Source organism: Leopardus geoffroyi, chromosome C1 (assembly GCF_018350155.1).
Source record: "Leopardus geoffroyi isolate Oge1 chromosome C1, O.geoffroyi_Oge1_pat1.0, whole genome shotgun sequence".
Taxonomy (NCBI): domain Eukaryota; kingdom Metazoa; phylum Chordata; class Mammalia; order Carnivora; family Felidae; genus Leopardus; species Leopardus geoffroyi.
This window is the reverse complement of record NC_059328.1, coordinates 174879376-174900581: the sequence shown is the minus strand read 5'-3', so window position 1 is coordinate 174900581 and position 21206 is coordinate 174879376. Positions and strand designations below refer to the sequence as shown.

Genomic DNA, 21206 nt, shown 5'->3' with positions numbered 1-21206 from the left:
AACTTTGTTATGATTGTATAATAGATTAAAAATATCTCTTCTAAAAATAGAAAATAAACCATTTTCCAAAGTGATAATGTTTAGAGTCCTCTGGTCCATAGTGATATATAATTTATGCTAATTGACAAAGTGAAGCAATGTTGCTGATGCTAACAAACTTATTGGTAAAATATGGTAATAAATCTCGGTTAATATTTAGTGAATTTAAAACACAAAATAGGGGTGCCTGGGTGCCTCAGTCTGTTGAGCATCCGACTTTGGCACAGGTCATGATCTCACAGTTCATGGGTTCAAGCCCCACATCAGGCTCTGTGCTCACCACTTGCTCAGAGCCCAGAGCCTGCTTCAGATTCTGTGTCTCCTTCTCTCTCTGCCCATCTCCCATGCACACTTTGTCTCACTCTGTTTCTCAAAAATAAATAAATGTAAAAAAAAACACACACACAAAATAAAATTAAAATTTCAAATTCTCATTTAGTATAATAAAATGACTAAATAGTTTCACAAAAATATAGTTCATATCGTTTCTAATTCTAAAGGCAAATCTTTACAATTTAAAAATACTACATTTTAAAATCTGACTGTCTTGGCTCTTGGAACTAAATGATACGGCTAATTGCCATCAAGTTTATGCAGTACTCCTAGAACTCAGAGATTTTTAGTTCACGAAAATTACGTATCTACCACACCATAACATACCAACACATGGAAAGGATTAATTTAAATATAACTAGTGGTGGGGCGCCTGGGTGGCTCTGTGGACCCTTAAGCGCCCAACTTCGGCTCAGGTCATGATCTCGCAGTTCGTGATTTTGAGCCCACATGGGGCTCTGTGCTCACAGCTCAGAGCCTGGAGCCTGCTTCGGATTCTGTGTCTCCTTCTCTCTCTCTGCCCCTCCCCCACTTGCAATCTCTCTCTCTCTCTCTCTCTCTCTCTCAAAAATAAATAAGCATTAAAAAAATTTTTAATGTAACTAGGGGCACCTGGGTGGCTCAGTTGGTTAAGCCTCTGACTCTTGGTTTCAGCTCAGGTTATGACCTCATGGTTTCATGAGTTCAAGCTCCACATCAGGCTCTGTGCTGACCTCATGGAGTGTGCTTGGAATTTTCTCTCTCCATCTCTCTCTGCCTCTCCTCCACTCACGCTGTCTCTGCCTCTCAAAAATAAATAAACTTTAAAAAAATTTTTAAAAAGTAGTATTAGCCAAGTTTCTTTTTTTTAACATAAAACTTAACAACTATGACTGAATATAAAGGAGGTCAGCCTCTATCCTGAAGGCATAAAATAGGAATCATAAGAGCTGTTTAAGACTGTTTTACAAATCTTGGGGAAAAAAGGTATGACTGTTAAATATTTTTAACCTTAGGAAAAAGAATTCATTCCTTAATTAAAAACAAACTTGAGGTGCTCTGGTGGCTCAGTCAGTGAAGAGTCCTACTCTTGATTTCTGCTCAGGTCATGATCTCGCCATTTGTGAGTTGGAGCCCCATGTTGGCTCTGTGCTGAGCATGGGGCCTGCTTGGGATTCTCTCTTTCCCTCTCCCTCTGGCCCTCACACAAGTGCATGCACTCTTTCTCTCTCTCAAAAATAAATAAATAAACTTAAAAATATGAATTTTTAATTTTTTATTAAAGTTTACTGATTTTGAGAAAGAGAGGGAGAACAGGCTGAGAGAGCAGGATAGAGGATCTGAAGAAGACTTTGCACTGATAGCAGAGAGCCCCATGCAGGGCTTGAACTCATGAACCATGAGATCATGATCTGAGCTGAAGTGGTGGGACTGAGCCACCCAGGGACCCCCAAAATATGCATTTTTAAAACAAACTATAATCTTGAGAAACAAGATTTGCACTTAAATTTGCATTTTTTAAAAAATAAAAAAAATTAAGCATTTTACTAATTCTTAAAGACAAGAATATATAAACCTGTAATTTTAATATCCTATTGAGCAATTTCTTAGATTTTTGTAGTTTTATTTCATATTAATTTGTTTTTACAGTTTTAATTGCAAAGTATTTTAACTATTTTTATAATTTAGCATTATATAATTCTTTCCATGTCCCTAAAGAGTTTTTAAAACTCTTCAGTTTATTATTTAGTTATTTACTTGGCTAAATAATATTCCATTGTGTAAGCTGACAAAAGTTTATTAAATTGTCCCATGTTTTAAATAGTAACATTACTTCCAATTTTTCCTATTAATAAAAAACACTGTACAGACATTTTAAGCCATAACTTTTCCCATATTTGGCACTATTTTTTTAGGCTACATTCCCAGAGACTTGGGATTTTTTTGGTCAAAGAGTATATATCTTTTTATGGCTCTTCAAATACATCATCTCAAAAGTATCTGAATATCAATATGCTTGAAAAAAATTCATAATACATACCTCCTCCTAACTCAAAGCAGTTTTTCTCCCAGAGTGACCCATCTTCAAGATTACCACCACCAGCAATCTAGTTGACTTAGGGGCAATCTGTGGCACCTTCTCAACTTTCTTCCTAATCATTCTTCCTCATACTCTGGATTTCACCTCCTAACAGCCCTCCAATGGATCCAGTTAGTTTATCTCTGCTGCCACCACCACCAACCTTGTCTTAACTAGCCTCAGGAAGTTCCCCTTTACCACCTTCATTCAAATCTAAACAATGCAAGCCAGAATATTTTCAAAGCTTAGATCAAATACAGATATGATTTTGTCATCTTTTGCTTTAAAAAGCTTAAACTTTCTGCTGTAATTTATATAAAATCAAAATCATTAATGGATCCTATAGTTGAATATCTTGCCTATCCTTCCACCCCAGCCTAATTAAATTTATTCATCTTTCAGATCTGAACTTGAACATCAATTCCTCAGTGAAATTTTCCCGAATTCCTTATTGTAGTATTTCTAAAACTGTGACTAGATACAGCGCATGTGGAGTAAATTTTTAATTACCATTTAGGAGACCACCTATCTCTGTAGATTTAAAACTAATACAACAGAGATCCTTCAGATTAAATAATCTTTTTTTTTTTAATTTTGCTTATAATAAGCCAAAATATTCAAGCACATTAAATATCTGAATGACATGAAGTTAAGAAGAATAACAATTATATAGCATGCCAATATCTGTAGTCAAAAAGAGAACAATGGACTCCTAGAATACCAAGTCTTATGGTCCCAAACAAGTTTGAATTTAGCAAGGATGTAACTAAACTCCTCCACTAATTCCATAAAGTCAAATGCAAAATTGACAAAGCTTTTGTGAGTCTATGATTTAGTTGACCAAATGCTTGCTGTGAATTAATGAGGAAGCAGTGGGACTGCCAAGTGAAAACAATGCTACAAGCCAAATTATCCCAATAAATGAAAAGTATCCAATGCCAAATCTCTAATCAGAGCAGTCATTTACTCTGTCCATTATGAACTGACTTTGTAAAGGAAAGAGGGTGTTATAAGAATTGGCTTATTAGGATAGTAAAGCAATTGAAGAAAATAATGTTCACTGATCAGGGAGTCAACATATCAAAAATGGTAAGCCAGAAAAAGACAAAAATTGGGGGCACAATAGATGACTTCAAGAATATCAATTACTGTAATTAGGAATAGAGTTTATATAATAACAAAAAAAATTTTGACTCAATTTATAAAAAAAATTCTAACAGCTAAACAAAATATAATGAACCCCAATTGACCTATTGACCTTCCTGTCACTCAGACAGAAATTAGATGTCAGTCTAATCAGAATTTTGAAATGGGGTATTCCCATACTTGGTTAGACCTAATGATCTGTAATGCTACTTCCAAACCCAAGTCTATGAATGAGGAGTAACTTACTAAAGAGGATTAGAATTAAAAAATTAATACTTTTAAAATCAAAATACATAATTTCAGTGTCAGGAAAGTTAGCATTTGTGAAAGTATTTTGCAAACTAAAAGCAATGTATACAGAAAAACTTTATTATTGATTAGGAATTGAAAGAAAATCTGGTTTAATATTTTTATATCTATATTTAGGTTCTCAAAAGAAAATTATCTTTAACCTTTATTTATTATTGAGAGATAGAGACAGAGGATGAGCATGGGAGGGGCAGAGAGAGGAGGAGACACAGAATCCAAAGCAGGCTCCAGGCTCTGAGCTGTTAGCACAGAGCCCGACGCGGGGCTCAACTCCCAGACGTGAGATCATGACCTGAGCCGAAGTCCCATGCGTAACCGACTGAGCCACCCAGGCGTCCCTATATTTAGGTATGTTTTATTTAAAAATGCAAACACTATTGGAGGCGTTAAGTGGCCAACTTCGGCTCAGGTCATGACCTCATGGTTCATGCATTTGAGCCCAGCGTCGGGCTCTGTGCTGACAGCTCAGAGCCTGGAACCTGCTTCAGATTCTGTGTCTCCCTCTCTCTCTGCCCCTCCCCTGCTCATTCTCTCTCTCTCTCTCTCTCTCTCTCTCAAAAATAAATAAACATTAAAAAAAATGTTTTTTAATGCAAACACTATTCAACTAATACTCACGAGTAATTTTCATTTTTACTTGAAGTCTTAAAACTTAAAACTTCAGAGTTTATTTTCTGTATGGAAAAACATTTTCTTAAACTGGAATTATGTATATATATGCTAAGTACTTTAGCTTTAAAGATACAATCTGTAGATTCATACTTCATTTTAAAAGAGAAGCCAGAAATTTTTTGTTGCCCCAAATATTGTCCTCATATTACAATGTAAATAGGCCTTATTTTTTTTAGAAAGAAAGCAGATTTTTTAATCAAGAGTATTGTAAGCAATAAATCCATGTATCTCTTATTTGCTAAAAATGTCACTCTTTTATAAATGATATATAACATGCTACATAGGCAAAACCTTGTCAAAGCCAATGAGTGTCTTGACAGTATACAGAATTTGGTTGTTGGCTTCTACATTAAAGAAAAATTAAGATTTTCGATTACATTGCTTATGCTAAAAGTTTATTTAAAAACTGCAATTAACTAACTGTTCATTCTCTATAATGAACTAAAAAAGATATTAAATGGTGTGTGAAAATGAGAAATGTGTACTTGATTTCAGGTTTATGTTAGTTTTAATGGATAGTGTAATACAGTAATTACAAATATGGGATATATTCAAATCTTGCTATCAGCACTTACTAATAGTATGAATTTAGCCTGGTTCTGCTTTTCAGTAAGCGTCAGGGGTTTTGTTTGTTTGTTTGTTTGTTTGTTTGTTTGTTTTTGTAATGAGTCATAATGTTTAAAATACTGGGCAAAGAAACCTTACATGGTACCTGGCCTATAGCAATCTCTCAATAAATGGTAAGAAAGAGGTACTAACTGTGTCATTGGACTGTATCCAACATGTAGGCATAGAGACTGAACTATATAGTCATCTAATATTACCCTTATCTATTCTATTCTTTCAACAAATTAAAAAAAATTTTTTTTTGAGAGAGCATACATGCAAGCGGGGGAGGGGCAGAGAGAGAGGGAGAGAGAGAATCTCAAGCAGGCTCCACACCCTCGAGGAGCCTGACACAGGGCTTGACCTCACAACCGTGAGATCAAGACCTGAGCCCAAATCAAAAGTTGGTTGCCTGGGGCACCTGAGTGACTTGGTTAAGCATCTAATTCTTTTTTTTTTTTTTTTTTTTTTTTTTAATTTTTTTTTTCAACGTTTATTTATTTTTGGGACAGAGAGAGACAGAGCATGAACGGGGGAGGGGCAGAGAGAGAGGGAGACACAGAATCGGAAACAGGCTCCAGGCTCTGAGCCATCAGCCCAGAGCCTGACGCGGGGCTCGAACCCACGGACCGCGAGATCGTGACCTGGCTGAAGTCGGACGCTCAACCGACTGCGCCACCCAGGCGCCCCAAGCATCTAATTCTTGATTTCAGCTCAGGCCATAATCGCATGACTCATGAGATCTAGCCCCATATTGGGCTCTGTGCTGACACCATGGAGCCTGCTTGGGTTTCTCTCTCTCTCCTCTCTCTGCCTCTCCCCTGCTCTCTCTGTCTCCCTCAAAAATAATTAAACAAACTTCTAAAAATGTTAAACAACAAAAAAAAAGAGTTGGTCACTTAACCAAGCTATGCAGGTGCCCCATAACATTATCCCTATCTGATAGTAATCCAAAGTGAAAAAAAAAAAAAAAAAGCTACTGTGGAGGTTCAAAGAGCTATGGGAAGACAGAGGAAGGAAAGACTCATTCTGACTCATAGAATCAGAAGATTCCTGAGGCAATAATCTCACTTTAATACTGAAATAAGTGTTAAATGATGGGTGAAATTTCCACAGGTAAAAACTGTAAACAATCAGTGAAGAGATTAGCTGGTTTTAAGTAGTTAATTAAGTTATCCAGACTTCCTCCCAATTTGTGTTCTTTCCACTTGGCTTAGTAATTTTATTTGACTTTAATTACCTTTTAAAAATGGAGAGTTTAAACAAAATGAAGTAAAAGTACCAATTAATTTTTCTTTTTTAATTATACATTCTTAGGCTTTAGATAAAATGTGAAAACCCCCCTCAAGTAAGACCCAGGTGTAGCATTCTACATACTTTTTTATATATCTCGGCATCCTTCCTTACACGACAGTGCATAAGAGTATGTTCTCTAAACAGGCACCTTTAGTCTCAGAACCCACCTTTGTCACTCATCTGCAATGTAGCAAGTTCTTTCATTTCTGTAATCCTCAATTTCATATCTTTAAAATGCAAACTCTATAGGTATCTATATCACAGGTTTGGTATAAGGACTGACATAGTATATGTTCAGTGCTAAGTGGAGTGTCTAATTTGGAAACACTATTATTGGCATAGTTATCACTCTTTCTTATTAGTCCATTAAAAGATTTTTATATAAATTTTTTGCCCTGATAGGCCTATTATAACAATATGGGCACTTTAAAAACAAAATCAGGGGCGCCTGGGTGGCGCAGTCGGTTAAGCGTCCGACTTCAGCCAGGTCACGATCTCGCGGTCTGTGAGTTCGAGCCCCGCGTCAGTCTCTGGGCTGATGGCTCGGAGCCTGGAGCCTGTTTCCGATTCTGTGTCTCCCTCTCTCTCTGCCCCTCCCCCCGTTCATGCTCTGTCTCTCTGTCCCAAAAATAAATAAACGTTGAAAAAAAAAATTAAAAAAAAAAATAATAAAAAAAAAATAAAAACAAAATCGAAGGACACAATTTTTAGTTTTGTATGTATGACATTTATAAAGAAATTGTTATGTTCATGTAGAAAAATAAGTAAACAACGAGTGAAAAATTTTATAAGTAAAATATTAGTATAATCATATTAGAAAAACTTAAGTGAGTCAAAAATAAGTAAACTCTTTATGCCCACAAGATACCATCTAGCTTACTCAGTACTTGAAACCATATTAAAGAATGTCTAGACTTTTATTTTAAGACACTTCTACTATATATTCCTCAAAACAGTAAAAGCCACTATCCGTCAAAAACAACTATCCACTGAGCAACAAGTAGTGGAAAGAATATCATGAAGTTAGTTCTGTGAGAGCACAAATCATCTCTGCGTTTTTTAAAACCCATTCCAGGGGTTAGCACAAGACCTTGCTCATAGTAGGCACTTAATACATTTTTGAGAAATGAAAGGCATGAACTGACTTGGAAACTTATTTCTAAGACTGACTTTCCCATGACTTATCTGTGACCTTCAACAAGTCCCTTGAGTTTGTCTGGCCTTCTTTGTCTCCATCGACAAAGAAATTAAAATTCCTTAAAATTCTAATCAGTAGAAGAATCTGTGTAAAACAATATAGGATACTTTGTAAGTAGGTTGAAGAAAGGTCAAAAACACCTCAGAAAATACTGAATTGAATGGTTAATTAAGCATGTTCAAATAGTCAAGAGCACTGGAAATTTAGCTTTCTTACCACCAACCTGGAAACATCCTATAGGAGTTGATGTTTCACATATATCATTGTTATGAAAACAAGCTATCAATATCTCTTTTCTGCTTCTTAACTCAGTTCCTCCTGCTACAGTCATTTCTGCCTAGTCTTTGGTAGAGGTGACTTTTTTTTTTTCTGTTTGTTAATTCAGAGGTACTGGCCCATCCTAATAAAAACCAAGAACCAAATAAAAAGTCAACTTAGGGTTCTGTTTGTTATTTTTTATTTACAGAAAGAAAAGAAAAAGTCTACCACTCAGGCATGCTTTAAATTAGAAACAGAGAACACGAAACACTATTTACCAGATATACTTCAGTTTTATATTAGAGCCAATTAAAGGAAAGAGAGTGAGAGATAAAAAGAAAGGGAACCGAAAGGGAGGGGAAGAGAGAGACAGAGCTTTGGGATTTGCCAAGCCCTGAGAGGCAATGACTCTTACTCATAATGATCCTTGGAAAAACAAAGCACAACCCTTTAGATAAAATAAATAAATAAAATTTACCAGAATTAGTTATAAATTATATTTTAATTAATGTTTAAAATTTGAGAGCATAGCAAATCTTGCTCTTACCCAGATAAAGGGCTCTGTCTTCTTGCACATAAAAGAGCATATATAACACTGACTTGTAGGGGGGGAAAAGTGGTTCTTTTTTTTTTTTTTCGACATCTTAATTTTGCTGACATTTCAGACATTGATTCCAAGTAATTCCAAAGCCAAGTTGCACATTTGCAACCCTATAGACAATGATGTCATTTCTAGGTAGTTGAGATAAGGTCCTAAATAAAATGCAGCAAAAAATCTATCCAGTCGATAGGCTAAAGCTTTCTTAATAAAATAATCCTTTAATGCTTATATTTATGCTCTTCAGGATAAGTGATCCGGATCTCACCTTTTTTTCCTTAGATCATATCTGAATATATTCAATCAATATTGTGAACACTTATCTCACTTCCAGTTTCTTCATATTATCTCTTGAAACTAGATAAAGTATCATTTTCTTCTTTAAGTTATAAACTTTCTCCTGAAAACTGTTCATGATTCCATCTTCAAGTCAGTTTTAAACAAAGCTAACTATTTAAAGAAATTCTACATAGGAACATAGAGAAGAAAGAGTCTTACTCTACAAACCATAGCCTGATGTATTTGTCTTGGCAAATTAGAACTTTTCACTTACATAAGTTGTTTAAAATCTGGCAAACCTGCCCCGTCAGAGGTTTGACAATGACTGAGTTCGGAAACAGTCATCAAGTGGTCCCTGAGTAACATACTTCTCAGTGCCTATCCAGAATCATCCTTGCTCTCTCAACTTTTTGGTACATTTCATTCAATGTAAGTTTGTTAGGCACTATGGTTCTGAGACATATTTTATTCTGCTGCATGTTTCCCAGGTGTCCTTCAGCTTAACATTGAATAATGGTTAATTAACCGCAGTATTTCAAGTAACATTTCATTAGGTCATATGCAGTCTATTTCCAAATTAGTGAATTTCAATCAATGTGCTGAAATCCATCTCCCTCAAACTAAACACAGTGAGAAGTGAAAACATTCCTACTCAGTAATGTGAGTCTTGGTTGGAAAGTTTTTTAAGTATGCCCATTGTAATTAAATAATAAAAGCATTGCATTTCCACATTAGAGTATCAGAGCTGAGTAAGGAGACAGTAGTACAAGAAGTAATAAATTTACTCTAACAAAAACCAGTTCCACTATGACATAATTGCTATTACTGGTTTATGGAGAAGAGTCCCAGGTATAGAAATTAAAGTAAATTAACTGAATTAAATAATTTGGACTTATTGTAAACAGCAAACTTATTACTTGAGTTATAACTGAATGTTAAAGATCACATATTTCTGTTATTATTTCTAATAAATATGTAACTTCTTTATAGGTATATTTAATCGATTTTGCTTGTGTAAGTTGAAACAAGCACTATTTAGGCATCACAAATTTTCATGGAAATAGAATGACAAATCATTTTAAGAAAACGAATGATTCACTGCTTGATACAGTCATTTGAACGAGTTAAAAGTTAACAATTTGAGATAGAGAACATAAATAATGATTTGAGATAGAGAACCCCAAACTGATAATATTTTTTGCAATTTGGTTTCCCATTCTTGCAGGCATAGTTTATTTTCCTAGACTGTACCCATGGATATGACTATATATTAGAAGAAAGCCAAAGTAAACCCTTTAAAGTATAGCATCTTTTTAGTAGTTAGGGAAAACAAAACCCAAAAATGACTGAACAGTATGCTGCTAACATTTGCTAATAGAACATTGAAATGTAACACAAAAGAGTATGAGCTTCAGAATCAAAAATCATTTAGTAAATTATACTCTTTAATTTTCTTCATCTTAGAATAGAAAAAAAAACAATGTGGAGTCTTGCCTTATGCCTTTTTTCACCCTGTCCTTTGTGCCCCTTAAAAACTCTAAGCTCATTTTTTTTTTTTGAACTTTGACTCAGAGTAACTTCTTAATCTCCTTGGAATGGTTTTCTCCCATATTCTTCTCCTGTTTCATTTCTATCTTGTGTCTCCCCTCACTCTGGCCACAGTCTTTATCTATTTCTTAATCCTATTTTAATTTCTAAAAAGGATATAACACTACCAGGAATCACGTGATGTAACTTATGTGTGAATTTACCCTCCACCTGAGTGACATCCATATTATTCACAACTGTTTCTTCAATACCTAGAAATATTACACAATATATTACTTATGCATCAATAAATAGTTATAAGTGATTAAATGAATACTGAAAGAGACAGAAGCTTTATTATTTTTTCAAAATTCAAAATTCAAATTCAACAGATCACTTAATAGGATTGTGACCTGGAGCAACTTACTTCAATTTTATTAAAGGATAATGATATTTCAAGGGGTTATTACATAATATAATGAGAGTGAAGTACTTACCTCTGTGTCTATTCTAAAAGCTCAATAAATGGTGGCTGCCATTATTGCGAATTTTATCTCTAAAAGGGTCTTTTGGGGGAGTTTAAGAATCACAGTCATTCAGAAAGCCTGTTTCTTCTCTTGGTTTCCTGCCCATTAGAAGAGCAGGAGGAACTCTTGCATGGCGCAGCTCACACATGAGAAAGCCTTCTGGCCACACAAAATGTGCACATCTGTTCCTTAGGCAGCCCATATTCATATGTTATCTTAACTGAGCAACCTTGAAAGGCAGGGGCAAAGGAGAAGGGAGCATGATAGAGAAGAGCAACCATTTCCCTCCAGAAGAACTTTCGTTGAGCACTTTGGTTGAAACATGCTTGTACGCTTCCTAATCTGATTAAATGGATTAGAAGCAGCCTCCAAAGAGATCTATTGATAGAGGTTATGTGTATTTTGTGTCATACCTATCCAGGTGAATAACTCAAGGTTCCCTTCAGTAGATAAAAAATAACCACACTGATTTTCCTTTTTTTAAAAAAAAAAAAGTTTATTTATTTATTTTGAGAGAGAGACAGAGTAGGGGGAGGGCAGAGAGAGAGAAAGAGAGAGTGAATCCCAAGCAGACTCCACACTGTTAGGGCACAAAGCTCGATGCGGGGCTCGAACTCACAAACCATGAGATCATGACCTGAGCCAAAGCTGGACGCTTAACCAACAGAGTCACCCAGGTGCCCCGACTTTCCCTTGTAATACATGTATTGATTTCTGCCTGTTTCTTAGCTATGTTCAGATTAGCCTGGGCTTTCCTCTCAGATACATGGTTAATGTTTTCTTCGGAAAAGAACTGAGCATTAAGAAATTAAATTAGATACACTAGCATAAGAAAGCAGTACTTTTTAGACTGGGCTATTCTTATATTGTTTATATTTCCTCTTTCCCTTACTAGTTTTGCTCAGGATTAGTATTGAGTGAAAGTAGTTTGGAAATTTCTATCTTAGGTCAAAACCAAATGGGAAACAAAGGCAACATATTTTGTTCATAGTGTGGCAGAACTTTGAATATGGGACAGCATAGTACTTGGGGCCTGTATGATAATGAAAGCGATCATTTGGAGGCAACTCTGGGAAGGATGAAATGCCTAGGGAGATAATTCAGGTTGCTTGGTCTCCTGCTCTTCATCACATGTAAATTATCTTTCTAATGCTAAATGCTTTTGCTTTGTAACAAAAAGATGGCAATTTTTGTTTCATTGTACTACTTAAAACATGGGCAGTTTTAGGTTACTAAAACTTGATGCTATTTTATTGTTTGTGAGAGAAAACCAACCTTGGAGAACTTGAATAAAATCAGCCATATGACAGCTGTGTTAAAAAACAGCTAACTTAATATGGGTGAGATATTATGCCAAAAACACTAGACATGATTTATCTCACTCCACTTTTCACTCAATCTTATGAAGTATTGTTATCCCTATATTACAGATGCAGAAACCAGGGATTAGAGTTTTTAAATAACTTGCCCTAAATCATAATATCAGTAGATAATACAGTCCAGATTCATTCTCAGGCCAGGTTTCAAAACCCACTCTGAAATATGTGTACTGACTTGATGCGACCTGCTTCTAATTGTTCCAAAAGAGAACTGAGAGGCCTAGTTAGATTACACATGAGGTATGATGATTTGTTGACACACTTACATCAACTGCCTCTAACACTCTGTCAAATTGCACGTTGAAATAGATTCTGGGGCGCCTGGCTGGCTCAGTCAATTAAGCGTCCAACTCGATTTTGGCTCAGGTCATGAAATCATGGTTAGTGAGATCAAGCCTCTTGTCAGTCTCATCGCTAACACCGTAGAGCCTGCATGGGATTCTCTCTCTCCCCCCATCTCTCTGCCTCTCCCCTGCTTGAGCTCTCTCTCTCTCTCTCTCTCTCTCTCTCCCCGTCTCTCTCAAAATAAATAAATAAACATTAAAAAATATACTCTAAAATAATCATATGTAAGAATATGAAATGGAAACAATCCAAACCCACAAACCACATTTTCTATTCTGTGGCTATGCTAGGATAGAAAGGGATACTATAACATTAAAACAAAGCAGAGTGTTTTGTGAAACATTCTCCAAGTGTATGAAACAACTGTTTTAATATTTTGAGTAAAAGAAGTACATTTTAAAATTTACAGTAGGTGAAATTGGTTGCATTTGAAAAAAAATACCTGAATATTTTTAGAGTTTTATTTAAAGAAAACAATGTGTTTATCAAGGATGTATTTTGGTTTTCATTTACCAATTGATTTTATTTGTACTGATGTACTTACATGTGTTAATGACTATGTTTAGAGAAAAACAATATGCAGCACAAGAAACATTTGAGCATTTTTACCACTAGGCCTTGATAGAAAGCATGTGTGGGACAGCATCTGTCTGCATTTAAGTTGCACAGAACCTGGAGGAAGAAATGGAAGACACTAAAGCAATAGCTATAGGCTAATATTACAGATAGTTGGACATATTTACACAACACAAAGTGAATTTATTTTGCATTGGTTCAGTTTAAGACAACAATATGGACAGCTAAACTGGATATCAGGGTTCATAAAACAAAGTATTTGGCTTGAATTCTATAGGGTGGATTATCTATGTTGCCCATGTTATTTAGACGATTTTGTAAAACACTCAAAATAAGCTTTATGTCTCTGTACTGAAATGATTTCATGTATCCTCTTAAGTATTTGGTTTTTATATTAAATATTTTATTTATAATAGGAGTTCATTCTATTATTTCAAACTTTTACCCATTATATGGCTTTATTTGTGTTCTAAAGAAAGAAATGCAGTGTCTCTCTTTATCACAGAGTAAGAGACTAAGAAGCTGTTCTTTTTGTTTGTTTTTGCTACTAGACTCAAAATAGCTACATCTTTAGAAGAGAATAGATGCAGGCAGCTCGTTTTTACGTCCTTAACTTTCAAACGAGATTGAGGTAGGAGCAGAGTCATCAGAAAGGAGGGAATTCTGAAAGGAACAGAGATACTATCATAGAGGAAAAAAGGAAGCTTAAGTGTACACAAAGAAAGTTTAAATTACTTTCAGCTAATTAGTTAGCATTCCATTTTATTTATTTTTAATCTTTGCACATGTGAATATTACGAATCTCAATAGTCATAATATAAATGCTGTGCATTTTATGTCCCTTAGCTTATCTTTTGGCTCTTCTATTACGAATGTCATTTTTAAAAGCCTTCTTTAGTGTTTGTTTTCCTTCATTCCAACTTACTCTTCACAAACATTTCTTATTTTCTGTCTAAGCAAACCTTCCTAGAAAATACTAGGAATACTAGTATTCCTAGGCCATAATTTGAAAACTATGAAATTTTGTGTTTATATATATGTCTTAACCAATGGACCCAAATATAAGTGCGTTCAGCAGAAAGGGGCAAAATAGCCCAGCTAAGGAAAACATTTTATTTTATTTTTCCCATGATGGTAGCTGAGTTATTCAAATTCTGTTATGAAAAAAAAAAGTGTATATTTGCATGGGTGAGCAGTTTTTCTCTAAAAATAATTGGCACTGCACAGACACAGAATAAACTCAAGGAAGGCATTTTAAAATAAGACCATGTGGACATATTTTACATGTTCATAATGCTCATCATAGATGAGTGATCAATTACAAAATAAAAATAAAAATAAATACATAAATAAACTATACATAATATAAATGATCCTGAAAAGAATATTCTTTACTAGGTCTTTTCTCACACTCATTAATTTTCTTCACTCTCAGCGAACATAAAACACTTGTCACTGCTGTGGTATTTTATCAAAAGAGAGCCATCTTTGTATCAATGTTGACTTTACTTAAATAGTAACAGCAGTCATGCCACTTCTCTGTTAAAAAAAAACTTTTGGTGGGGCGCCTGGGTGGCGCAGTCAGTTAAGCGTCCGACTTCAGCCAGGTCACGATCTCACGGCCCGTGAGTTCGAGCCCCACGTCAGGCTCTGGGCTGACGGCTCAGAGCCTGGAGCCTGTTTCCGATTCTGTGTCTCCCTCTCTCTCTGCCCCTCCCCCGTTCATGCTCTGTCTCTCTCTGTCCCAAAAATAAATAAACGTTGAAAAAAAAAAACTTTTGGAGATTCTTCTTTCTATAGAATATCATCTATGCTCTGTTTTTTGGTCCCTGTCTACACCTCCCTACCTCACGCACTGCAAAGTCAAATCAAGGACTCTCGAATATGAGAACACTAGCAGGTCTCAGCTGTTTCTATTCTGAAGGGTTCCAGCTGGATTTCACATACTTGTCGCATATAACTGTCTTATGCTCAATGATTGACTTAAGAGCCATCTCATTCATGAAGACTTTTCATTGCCTCCCTCATAGCACCCACTTCTGTGGAAGGCATGTAAGTGAATACGGATTTGGATTGAATTCACTTCTAGACCCTTTAAAATACTAAAGCTATATATAAAGTCACAGATCTATAGCTGGAAGAAATTTCAGAGACAATATAGCTTAAACTTTGCATTTTTAAATATAGAAAACCTTGGCATCCCACCCTAACTATAGTATCCTGGGCACACAGTTTACTTAGGATAAGGTGATATAGTGATAAAATTAGGTTAAAATCTTCTTAAAGTTTCCAAAGTAGAAGTCATTAGTTTGTATTCTATAGGATAGATTATCTAAATTGACCATATTAATTCCTGTAATGAAATCCTTCCTCATATCTTCCTACATTTGTGTTTAGTTTTGATATAGTTATTCAGTTTCAAAAGGATTCCTTTCTAGTAGTTTAAAACGTTACCCATAATAAACCCTCAAATAAAGGCTTCTTGAAGAAGAAAGAACGTGAGTTGGTCTTTGAGCATAAGTAATTCAGTCATATGTGGACAATCTGGTAAGGTAGATGTGGATTCAATCTGAGGAATAGTATTTCCTGTCATTAATAATGACTTTTCCTAAAATTTATTTAATTTTGTTTTACATAGGAGGACCTCCAGTAAAAGGTGGTAATATTTTCATATCTCACATATGACTGGGCCAATTAGAAAAAAATTCAGTAGAGCTGAACAATCTCATTGATTGCTAAGTCTATATTTTTATCAGTTTATCTATTCTGAATACAGTGTTATCTTTCTCATGCTTGGTATGCATACTCACTACCACCACACAGAGGCTCTATAAACAGGACAACCACAATCATAAACAGGCTATATAAACAGGAAAACCTATGTGGTATAGCGAAAAGAGCATTATCTGTGTGAGAATCTGACAGACCCAAAGTTTTCAAATTAATTAGTTGTAGGATTTTTTAATCCATTATCTAACCTCACTGAATCTCAGTTTCTACATTTTTCAGAATAAATTAAAATATTAACCATGGTAAGAGATTAATAGAAGAAATTTATGTAGAGGTCCTGTATAGGCAAACTTCCTGTTCCTATGTGTGTCTCCCCATACTGAAGCAACTCATTTGTCTCTGTTTTAAAGCATTATAGGTTTTCCCTAATTAAGATTTTATTGAGTGAATCTTGGGGAGAAAAAAGAATTCTTCCATATTTGGAGCAGCTGCTATGAACTGTGAATGTATCTCATTTGAACTATTATTAAAAAAAATAAAATATGTGATTTCTCTTGCCTTTTAGGAGCCTAAGTTGCCAAAGGATTACCTTGCACAAAAATCTGTTTTTCTCCTTTGTTTGTAACTCTGTTGTAACAATCATTCATCTCACTGCAGTGGCCAACAACCAGGCTTTAGTGGCCACAAATCCTGTAAGTAAAATGAGATTGTATCCTTAGGTTCAAAGGTTAGAGGGAAAGAAATGTGAACGGTGGTGGGTGTGTGGGTGGGGGGGTGTCCTGAAAAATGTAAGTGTGTATAAATACATATGTGTGTGTGTGTGTATACACACAGAAAATAGGGTCTGGCATATGGAGAATATATATATATATATATATATATATATATATATATATATATATATATAAAACCAATCTACAAAGGTAAATACATCTCAATATTTCCCAGGTTATAAAAGGTGACTATCAAAAGGAAGAATACATTTCTATGCTTAAATTATTTATATATGATACATATACATATCATATATAAACTATATATATATACATATATATATATATATATATATGTATATATATATAATTTACCTCATTTTATGCTTAGGGTCCTGCTGCTAGTGGGACATAAGAATTTATGACCACATAACATCTACTCAGTTGAATTTTAAAAATTAATCAAAGCAAATAATTGTGTAGTTAGAAAAAACAAGACATGGTAATAGAAAAATTCCTATCCTACATTTGGGATCAGGCTGACTTTAAATAGTTGATAAAACTAGAGGAAAATGACTTATACATTAAACTTCTTTACATTAAATATTTAAAGGACTCTACTAAGTCTTCATTATCTAGGCAAATATTTATAAATTGTTTCTCTATAACGCCTTTGGAAGTACAATTTTTTTCTTTAAAAAATTTTTATTGAAGTACAGTTTCCACACAATGTTACATTAGTTTTAGGTGTATAACATAGTGATTCAACAACACTATATGCTTTTCTCACCACAAGTGTAGCTCTCACCTGTCGCTGTACATCACTATAACAATACCATTGACTATATTTTCTATGCTATACCTTTTATTCCCATGACTTATTCATTCCATAGGATGGAAGCCTGTGCCTCCCAATTCCCTTCACCCATTTTGCCCATCTCCCGGCTCTCCTACTTTCCATCTCTGGTAACAATAGCTTGTTCTCTGTATTTAAGGGTCTGTTTCTGGAAACACAATTTTTAGGGTGAGTATCAAAAGATACACAAAAATAAGCACAGAGACTGTCATAATATAAAAGCCATATTTTAAAACATAAACGCAAGTTTACTTATACAAATGCACACATTTTATGTAAACTGTATGTACATGTGAGCTATATTTAAATCAAAGTATCTCCAAAAATAACAAACATATATTCAAGTATTTAAAATCATCTGCTTTTGTAATGTTTGTAGAGTCCATACTACAGTTTTGGATATGGATTTGTGGAGGAGTGGATATGTAAAATGTTTTTTTAAAGATTAAGTTATCTAGTTACTGAAATCAGGGAAGGGAAGGAATTTTCACTCAATGGGTCAATAAACAATACTCTCCTATGTGTTTTATGTCTGTATTGGGGTAATTTCCAAAATGCTAAGATACCCTGCATTGTTTGCACATATGTATCCGGATTGCTTCATCTCGTATATGTTTCACTCTAACATCACTGGGTGAGGAAACACACTGGGATATAATTAACAATATAAAAAAAAACTGGCTACTGGGCTATCATTTAAGAGTGAATTTCTCTAGAGCAAAGAGATTAGGAGTTTTGTCAAGAAGCTGCAGAGCAAGAGATGATAAATCTTACATTTAGATATGAGGATATTGTATTTAATGTGCAAATTGCAAGCTATAATATAGTCGTTCTTCATGTATTCTTGGAAAATTTATTGTTTATATCAGCAATGCCCTTCATAAAAATATGTTTGTGAAGCATGTTTTAAGTCTTTTTATCATGGTGGCTGATAGATTATTTTTAAGGGAAGTTAGTAGTAGGAAGCCCAATTAGATGTGCATATCTAAAAACTGTAACAGGTAAAAAATTTGAAGCTGAAGTCCATTATTTCTATAGAATATAATTGAATAACTCATTATTACCTTTGAGAAGACTCTGTTAATATAATGTTGTGTTTGACATCAAGATACTTTATTTAAAATTTAATGTTATGCATTCTGCCAATGTATTTAATGGGAGACGAAGTTTTATCAATGTCCTTCAGGTAGAAAGCATTGTGTATAATCATGAAAACAAAATTAGAATTATAAGACTTGTGTTCAGGGGCGCCTGGGTGGCGCAGTCGGTTAAGCGTCCGACTTCAGCCAGGTCACGATCTCGAGGTCCGTGAGTTCGAGCCCCGCGTCGGGCTCTGGGCTGATGGCTCGGAGCCTGGAGCCTGTTTCCGATTCTGTGTCTCCCTCTCTCTCTGCCCCTTCCCCGTTCATGCTCTGTCTCTCTCTGTCACAAAAATAAATAAATGTTGAAAAAAAAAAAAAAAAGACTTGTGTTCAAGGTGTAACCTGGGTTGATATTATATGAATATTAGCAAATCACTTAACTTCTCTCAGTTTTCTATCCGTGAGATATGTGCCTAGTGATAAATTGTGCCACACAGCATTAAAGATTAAATAAAACAATATATAAAAAATACTTTAAGCTACCTAATATGCAAATGTTATGATTACTATTCTATGTTAACAAAGTATTTATTTTCCATGTATTTCACTTCCAGCTTTCTTTTTAGTGAAAAAAATATTTATATCAAAAATAATGATAATTGCCACTAAATATTTATTGAACAGATAATTAGGAGCTCATGAGAGTGATTGGCCGTATATTTCTGGGAGAGCTTTAAATTTATTCTCCTTTCTAAGAGAGTAAAATATATCTCTTCCTTCTTCATATTTACCCTGTATTTGAACCTTCCTCTTCCTATCCCTAAGAATAGAGAAGAGAAAGTGGAGATCTCGGGAGAAGAGGAAGGAAATCATATTTTTTTTCTTCTTTTTACTTACGTGAAATCCTCAACCTCATTTATGAATAAGATAAAATATGGCTCACTAGATTATTATTCACTAAGTAGTTGCATTGATAGCAGTTATATGCAAGACTTTGAATTGTTGGGCACTTTTCACGAAAAAGCGCATTTGGAAAATACACATCCACTAAATGTAATAAATTTGGAATTTACACATTTCTTGGGATGTATATCATTATATATCTTTAGAGTCCGTGGCTAAAAACTTTTGAGGCACAATTAGATCAGGATGAAGACTGGCATTTTACAGTCTTAATCATTAGCGCATAAGATTTTGTGTAGAGGAGAGAAAATTCCATATTTCTGTATAACTAAGTTAAACTAGACTATTGCTTTACATGTGAATTCATAAATACTGATTGCTTTCTTCTTTCTTTTTTTCTCACAGATTAGTTGTAAAGTATCTCAGTTCATTCATCTTTACCTGATGGGCTGTAACTACTTTTGGATGCTTTGTGAAGGCATTTACCTACACACACTCATTGTGGTGGCTGTGTTTGCGGAAAAGCAGCACTTGATGTGGTATTATTTGCTTGGCTGGGGTAAGTGCCATTATAGGTATGTGCTGCCTCACCTTTTAAGAAAGCTCTTGGAAGATGCAGAGTTCCTTTGAAATACAATTTTCCTTATTATTAATCATTCTTAAACAACATCAGGCAACTAACCTTTGATTATTGCTGTAAGTTGAAATATTTTAAAAGTACCACTGACTCATTGTTTTCAGTAGTCAAAAGGTCAATAATACAATGTTGTTGTTTTTTTTTCTATTTAGTATTCCAATGTGTATCTTGGCTGAATAAGCAGTGGCTAACACAACAGAATTGGAATCAAGAATTAGGGATCTAGTCTTTGTATTATTCTGAATCTCCTTATTCCTACGTGCAAAATGAGGGCATTGGGCTTAACCAGCTTTGAAGTTCCACTCTGAAAAAGTTTGTTTTTTAAAAAATATCATTTTATTGTAAGGGTAGAGGGACCAGTTATTGAATAAAGGCACACAAAAGATCTATTTTTCCACACAATCTCCTGACATGGTATCATTCACAAAGCAAATAATGATACACTTTTAGCATATTTTCTTATCTTTTTCTTCTTATTTTTAGGTTTTTTTTTTTAATTCCGGTTAGTTAACATACAGTGTTATATTAGTTTCAGGTGTACAATATCGTGAGTCAACAATTCCATATATCACCCAGTGTTCATCATGAAAAGTGCACTCCTTAATCCCCATCACCTACTTAAACCCACCTCCCCTTTGGTAATCATTGGTTTGTTCTCTGTAATTAAGAGCCTGTTTCTTGATTTGTGCTTCTAGCATATTTTCATTTATTTTTTTAAAATCACATTTATTTTATTTATTTATCCTGAAAGAGAGAGAGAGTGCAAGCAGGGAGGAGGCAGAGAGAGATGGAGAGAGAGACTCCCAAGCAGGCTCTGTGCTTTCAGTACAGATCCTGCCACAGGTCTTGAACTCACAAACCATAAGGTCATGTCCTGAACCAAAAACAAGAGATAGACACTTAACTGACTGAGCCACCCAGGTGCCCCCTAGCATATTTTTAAAAATAAGTAGACTAATGCAAAATATATAATGTTTAAAATGAATTCAATTGGGCTAGTTTCCAGAAACATAACTGAAATTATACTTCCCTATATCAATCTGCCTATCTATCCGGCCAGACAACAAATAGACACTGATAGATGGAGGTATGTACACACACACACACACACACACACACACACACACACACTCTTTAG

The 21206-nt window shown here is 34.7% G+C and overlaps 1 protein-coding gene across 2 annotated transcripts in view; it reads left to right on the top strand.

The window, feature by feature from the left end:
• Positions 1 to 21206, top strand: part of CALCRL (calcitonin receptor like receptor) — a 105059-nt gene that overhangs the window by 68475 nt on the left and 15378 nt on the right. For both annotated transcript variants that reach the window (XM_045480454.1, XM_045480453.1), the window contains 2 exons: positions 16443 to 16569; positions 19837 to 19990. In XM_045480454.1, coding sequence (XP_045336410.1) covers positions 16443 to 16569; positions 19837 to 19990 — 281 coding nt within the window. The remainder of the gene's footprint in view (positions 1 to 16442; positions 16570 to 19836; positions 19991 to 21206) is intronic.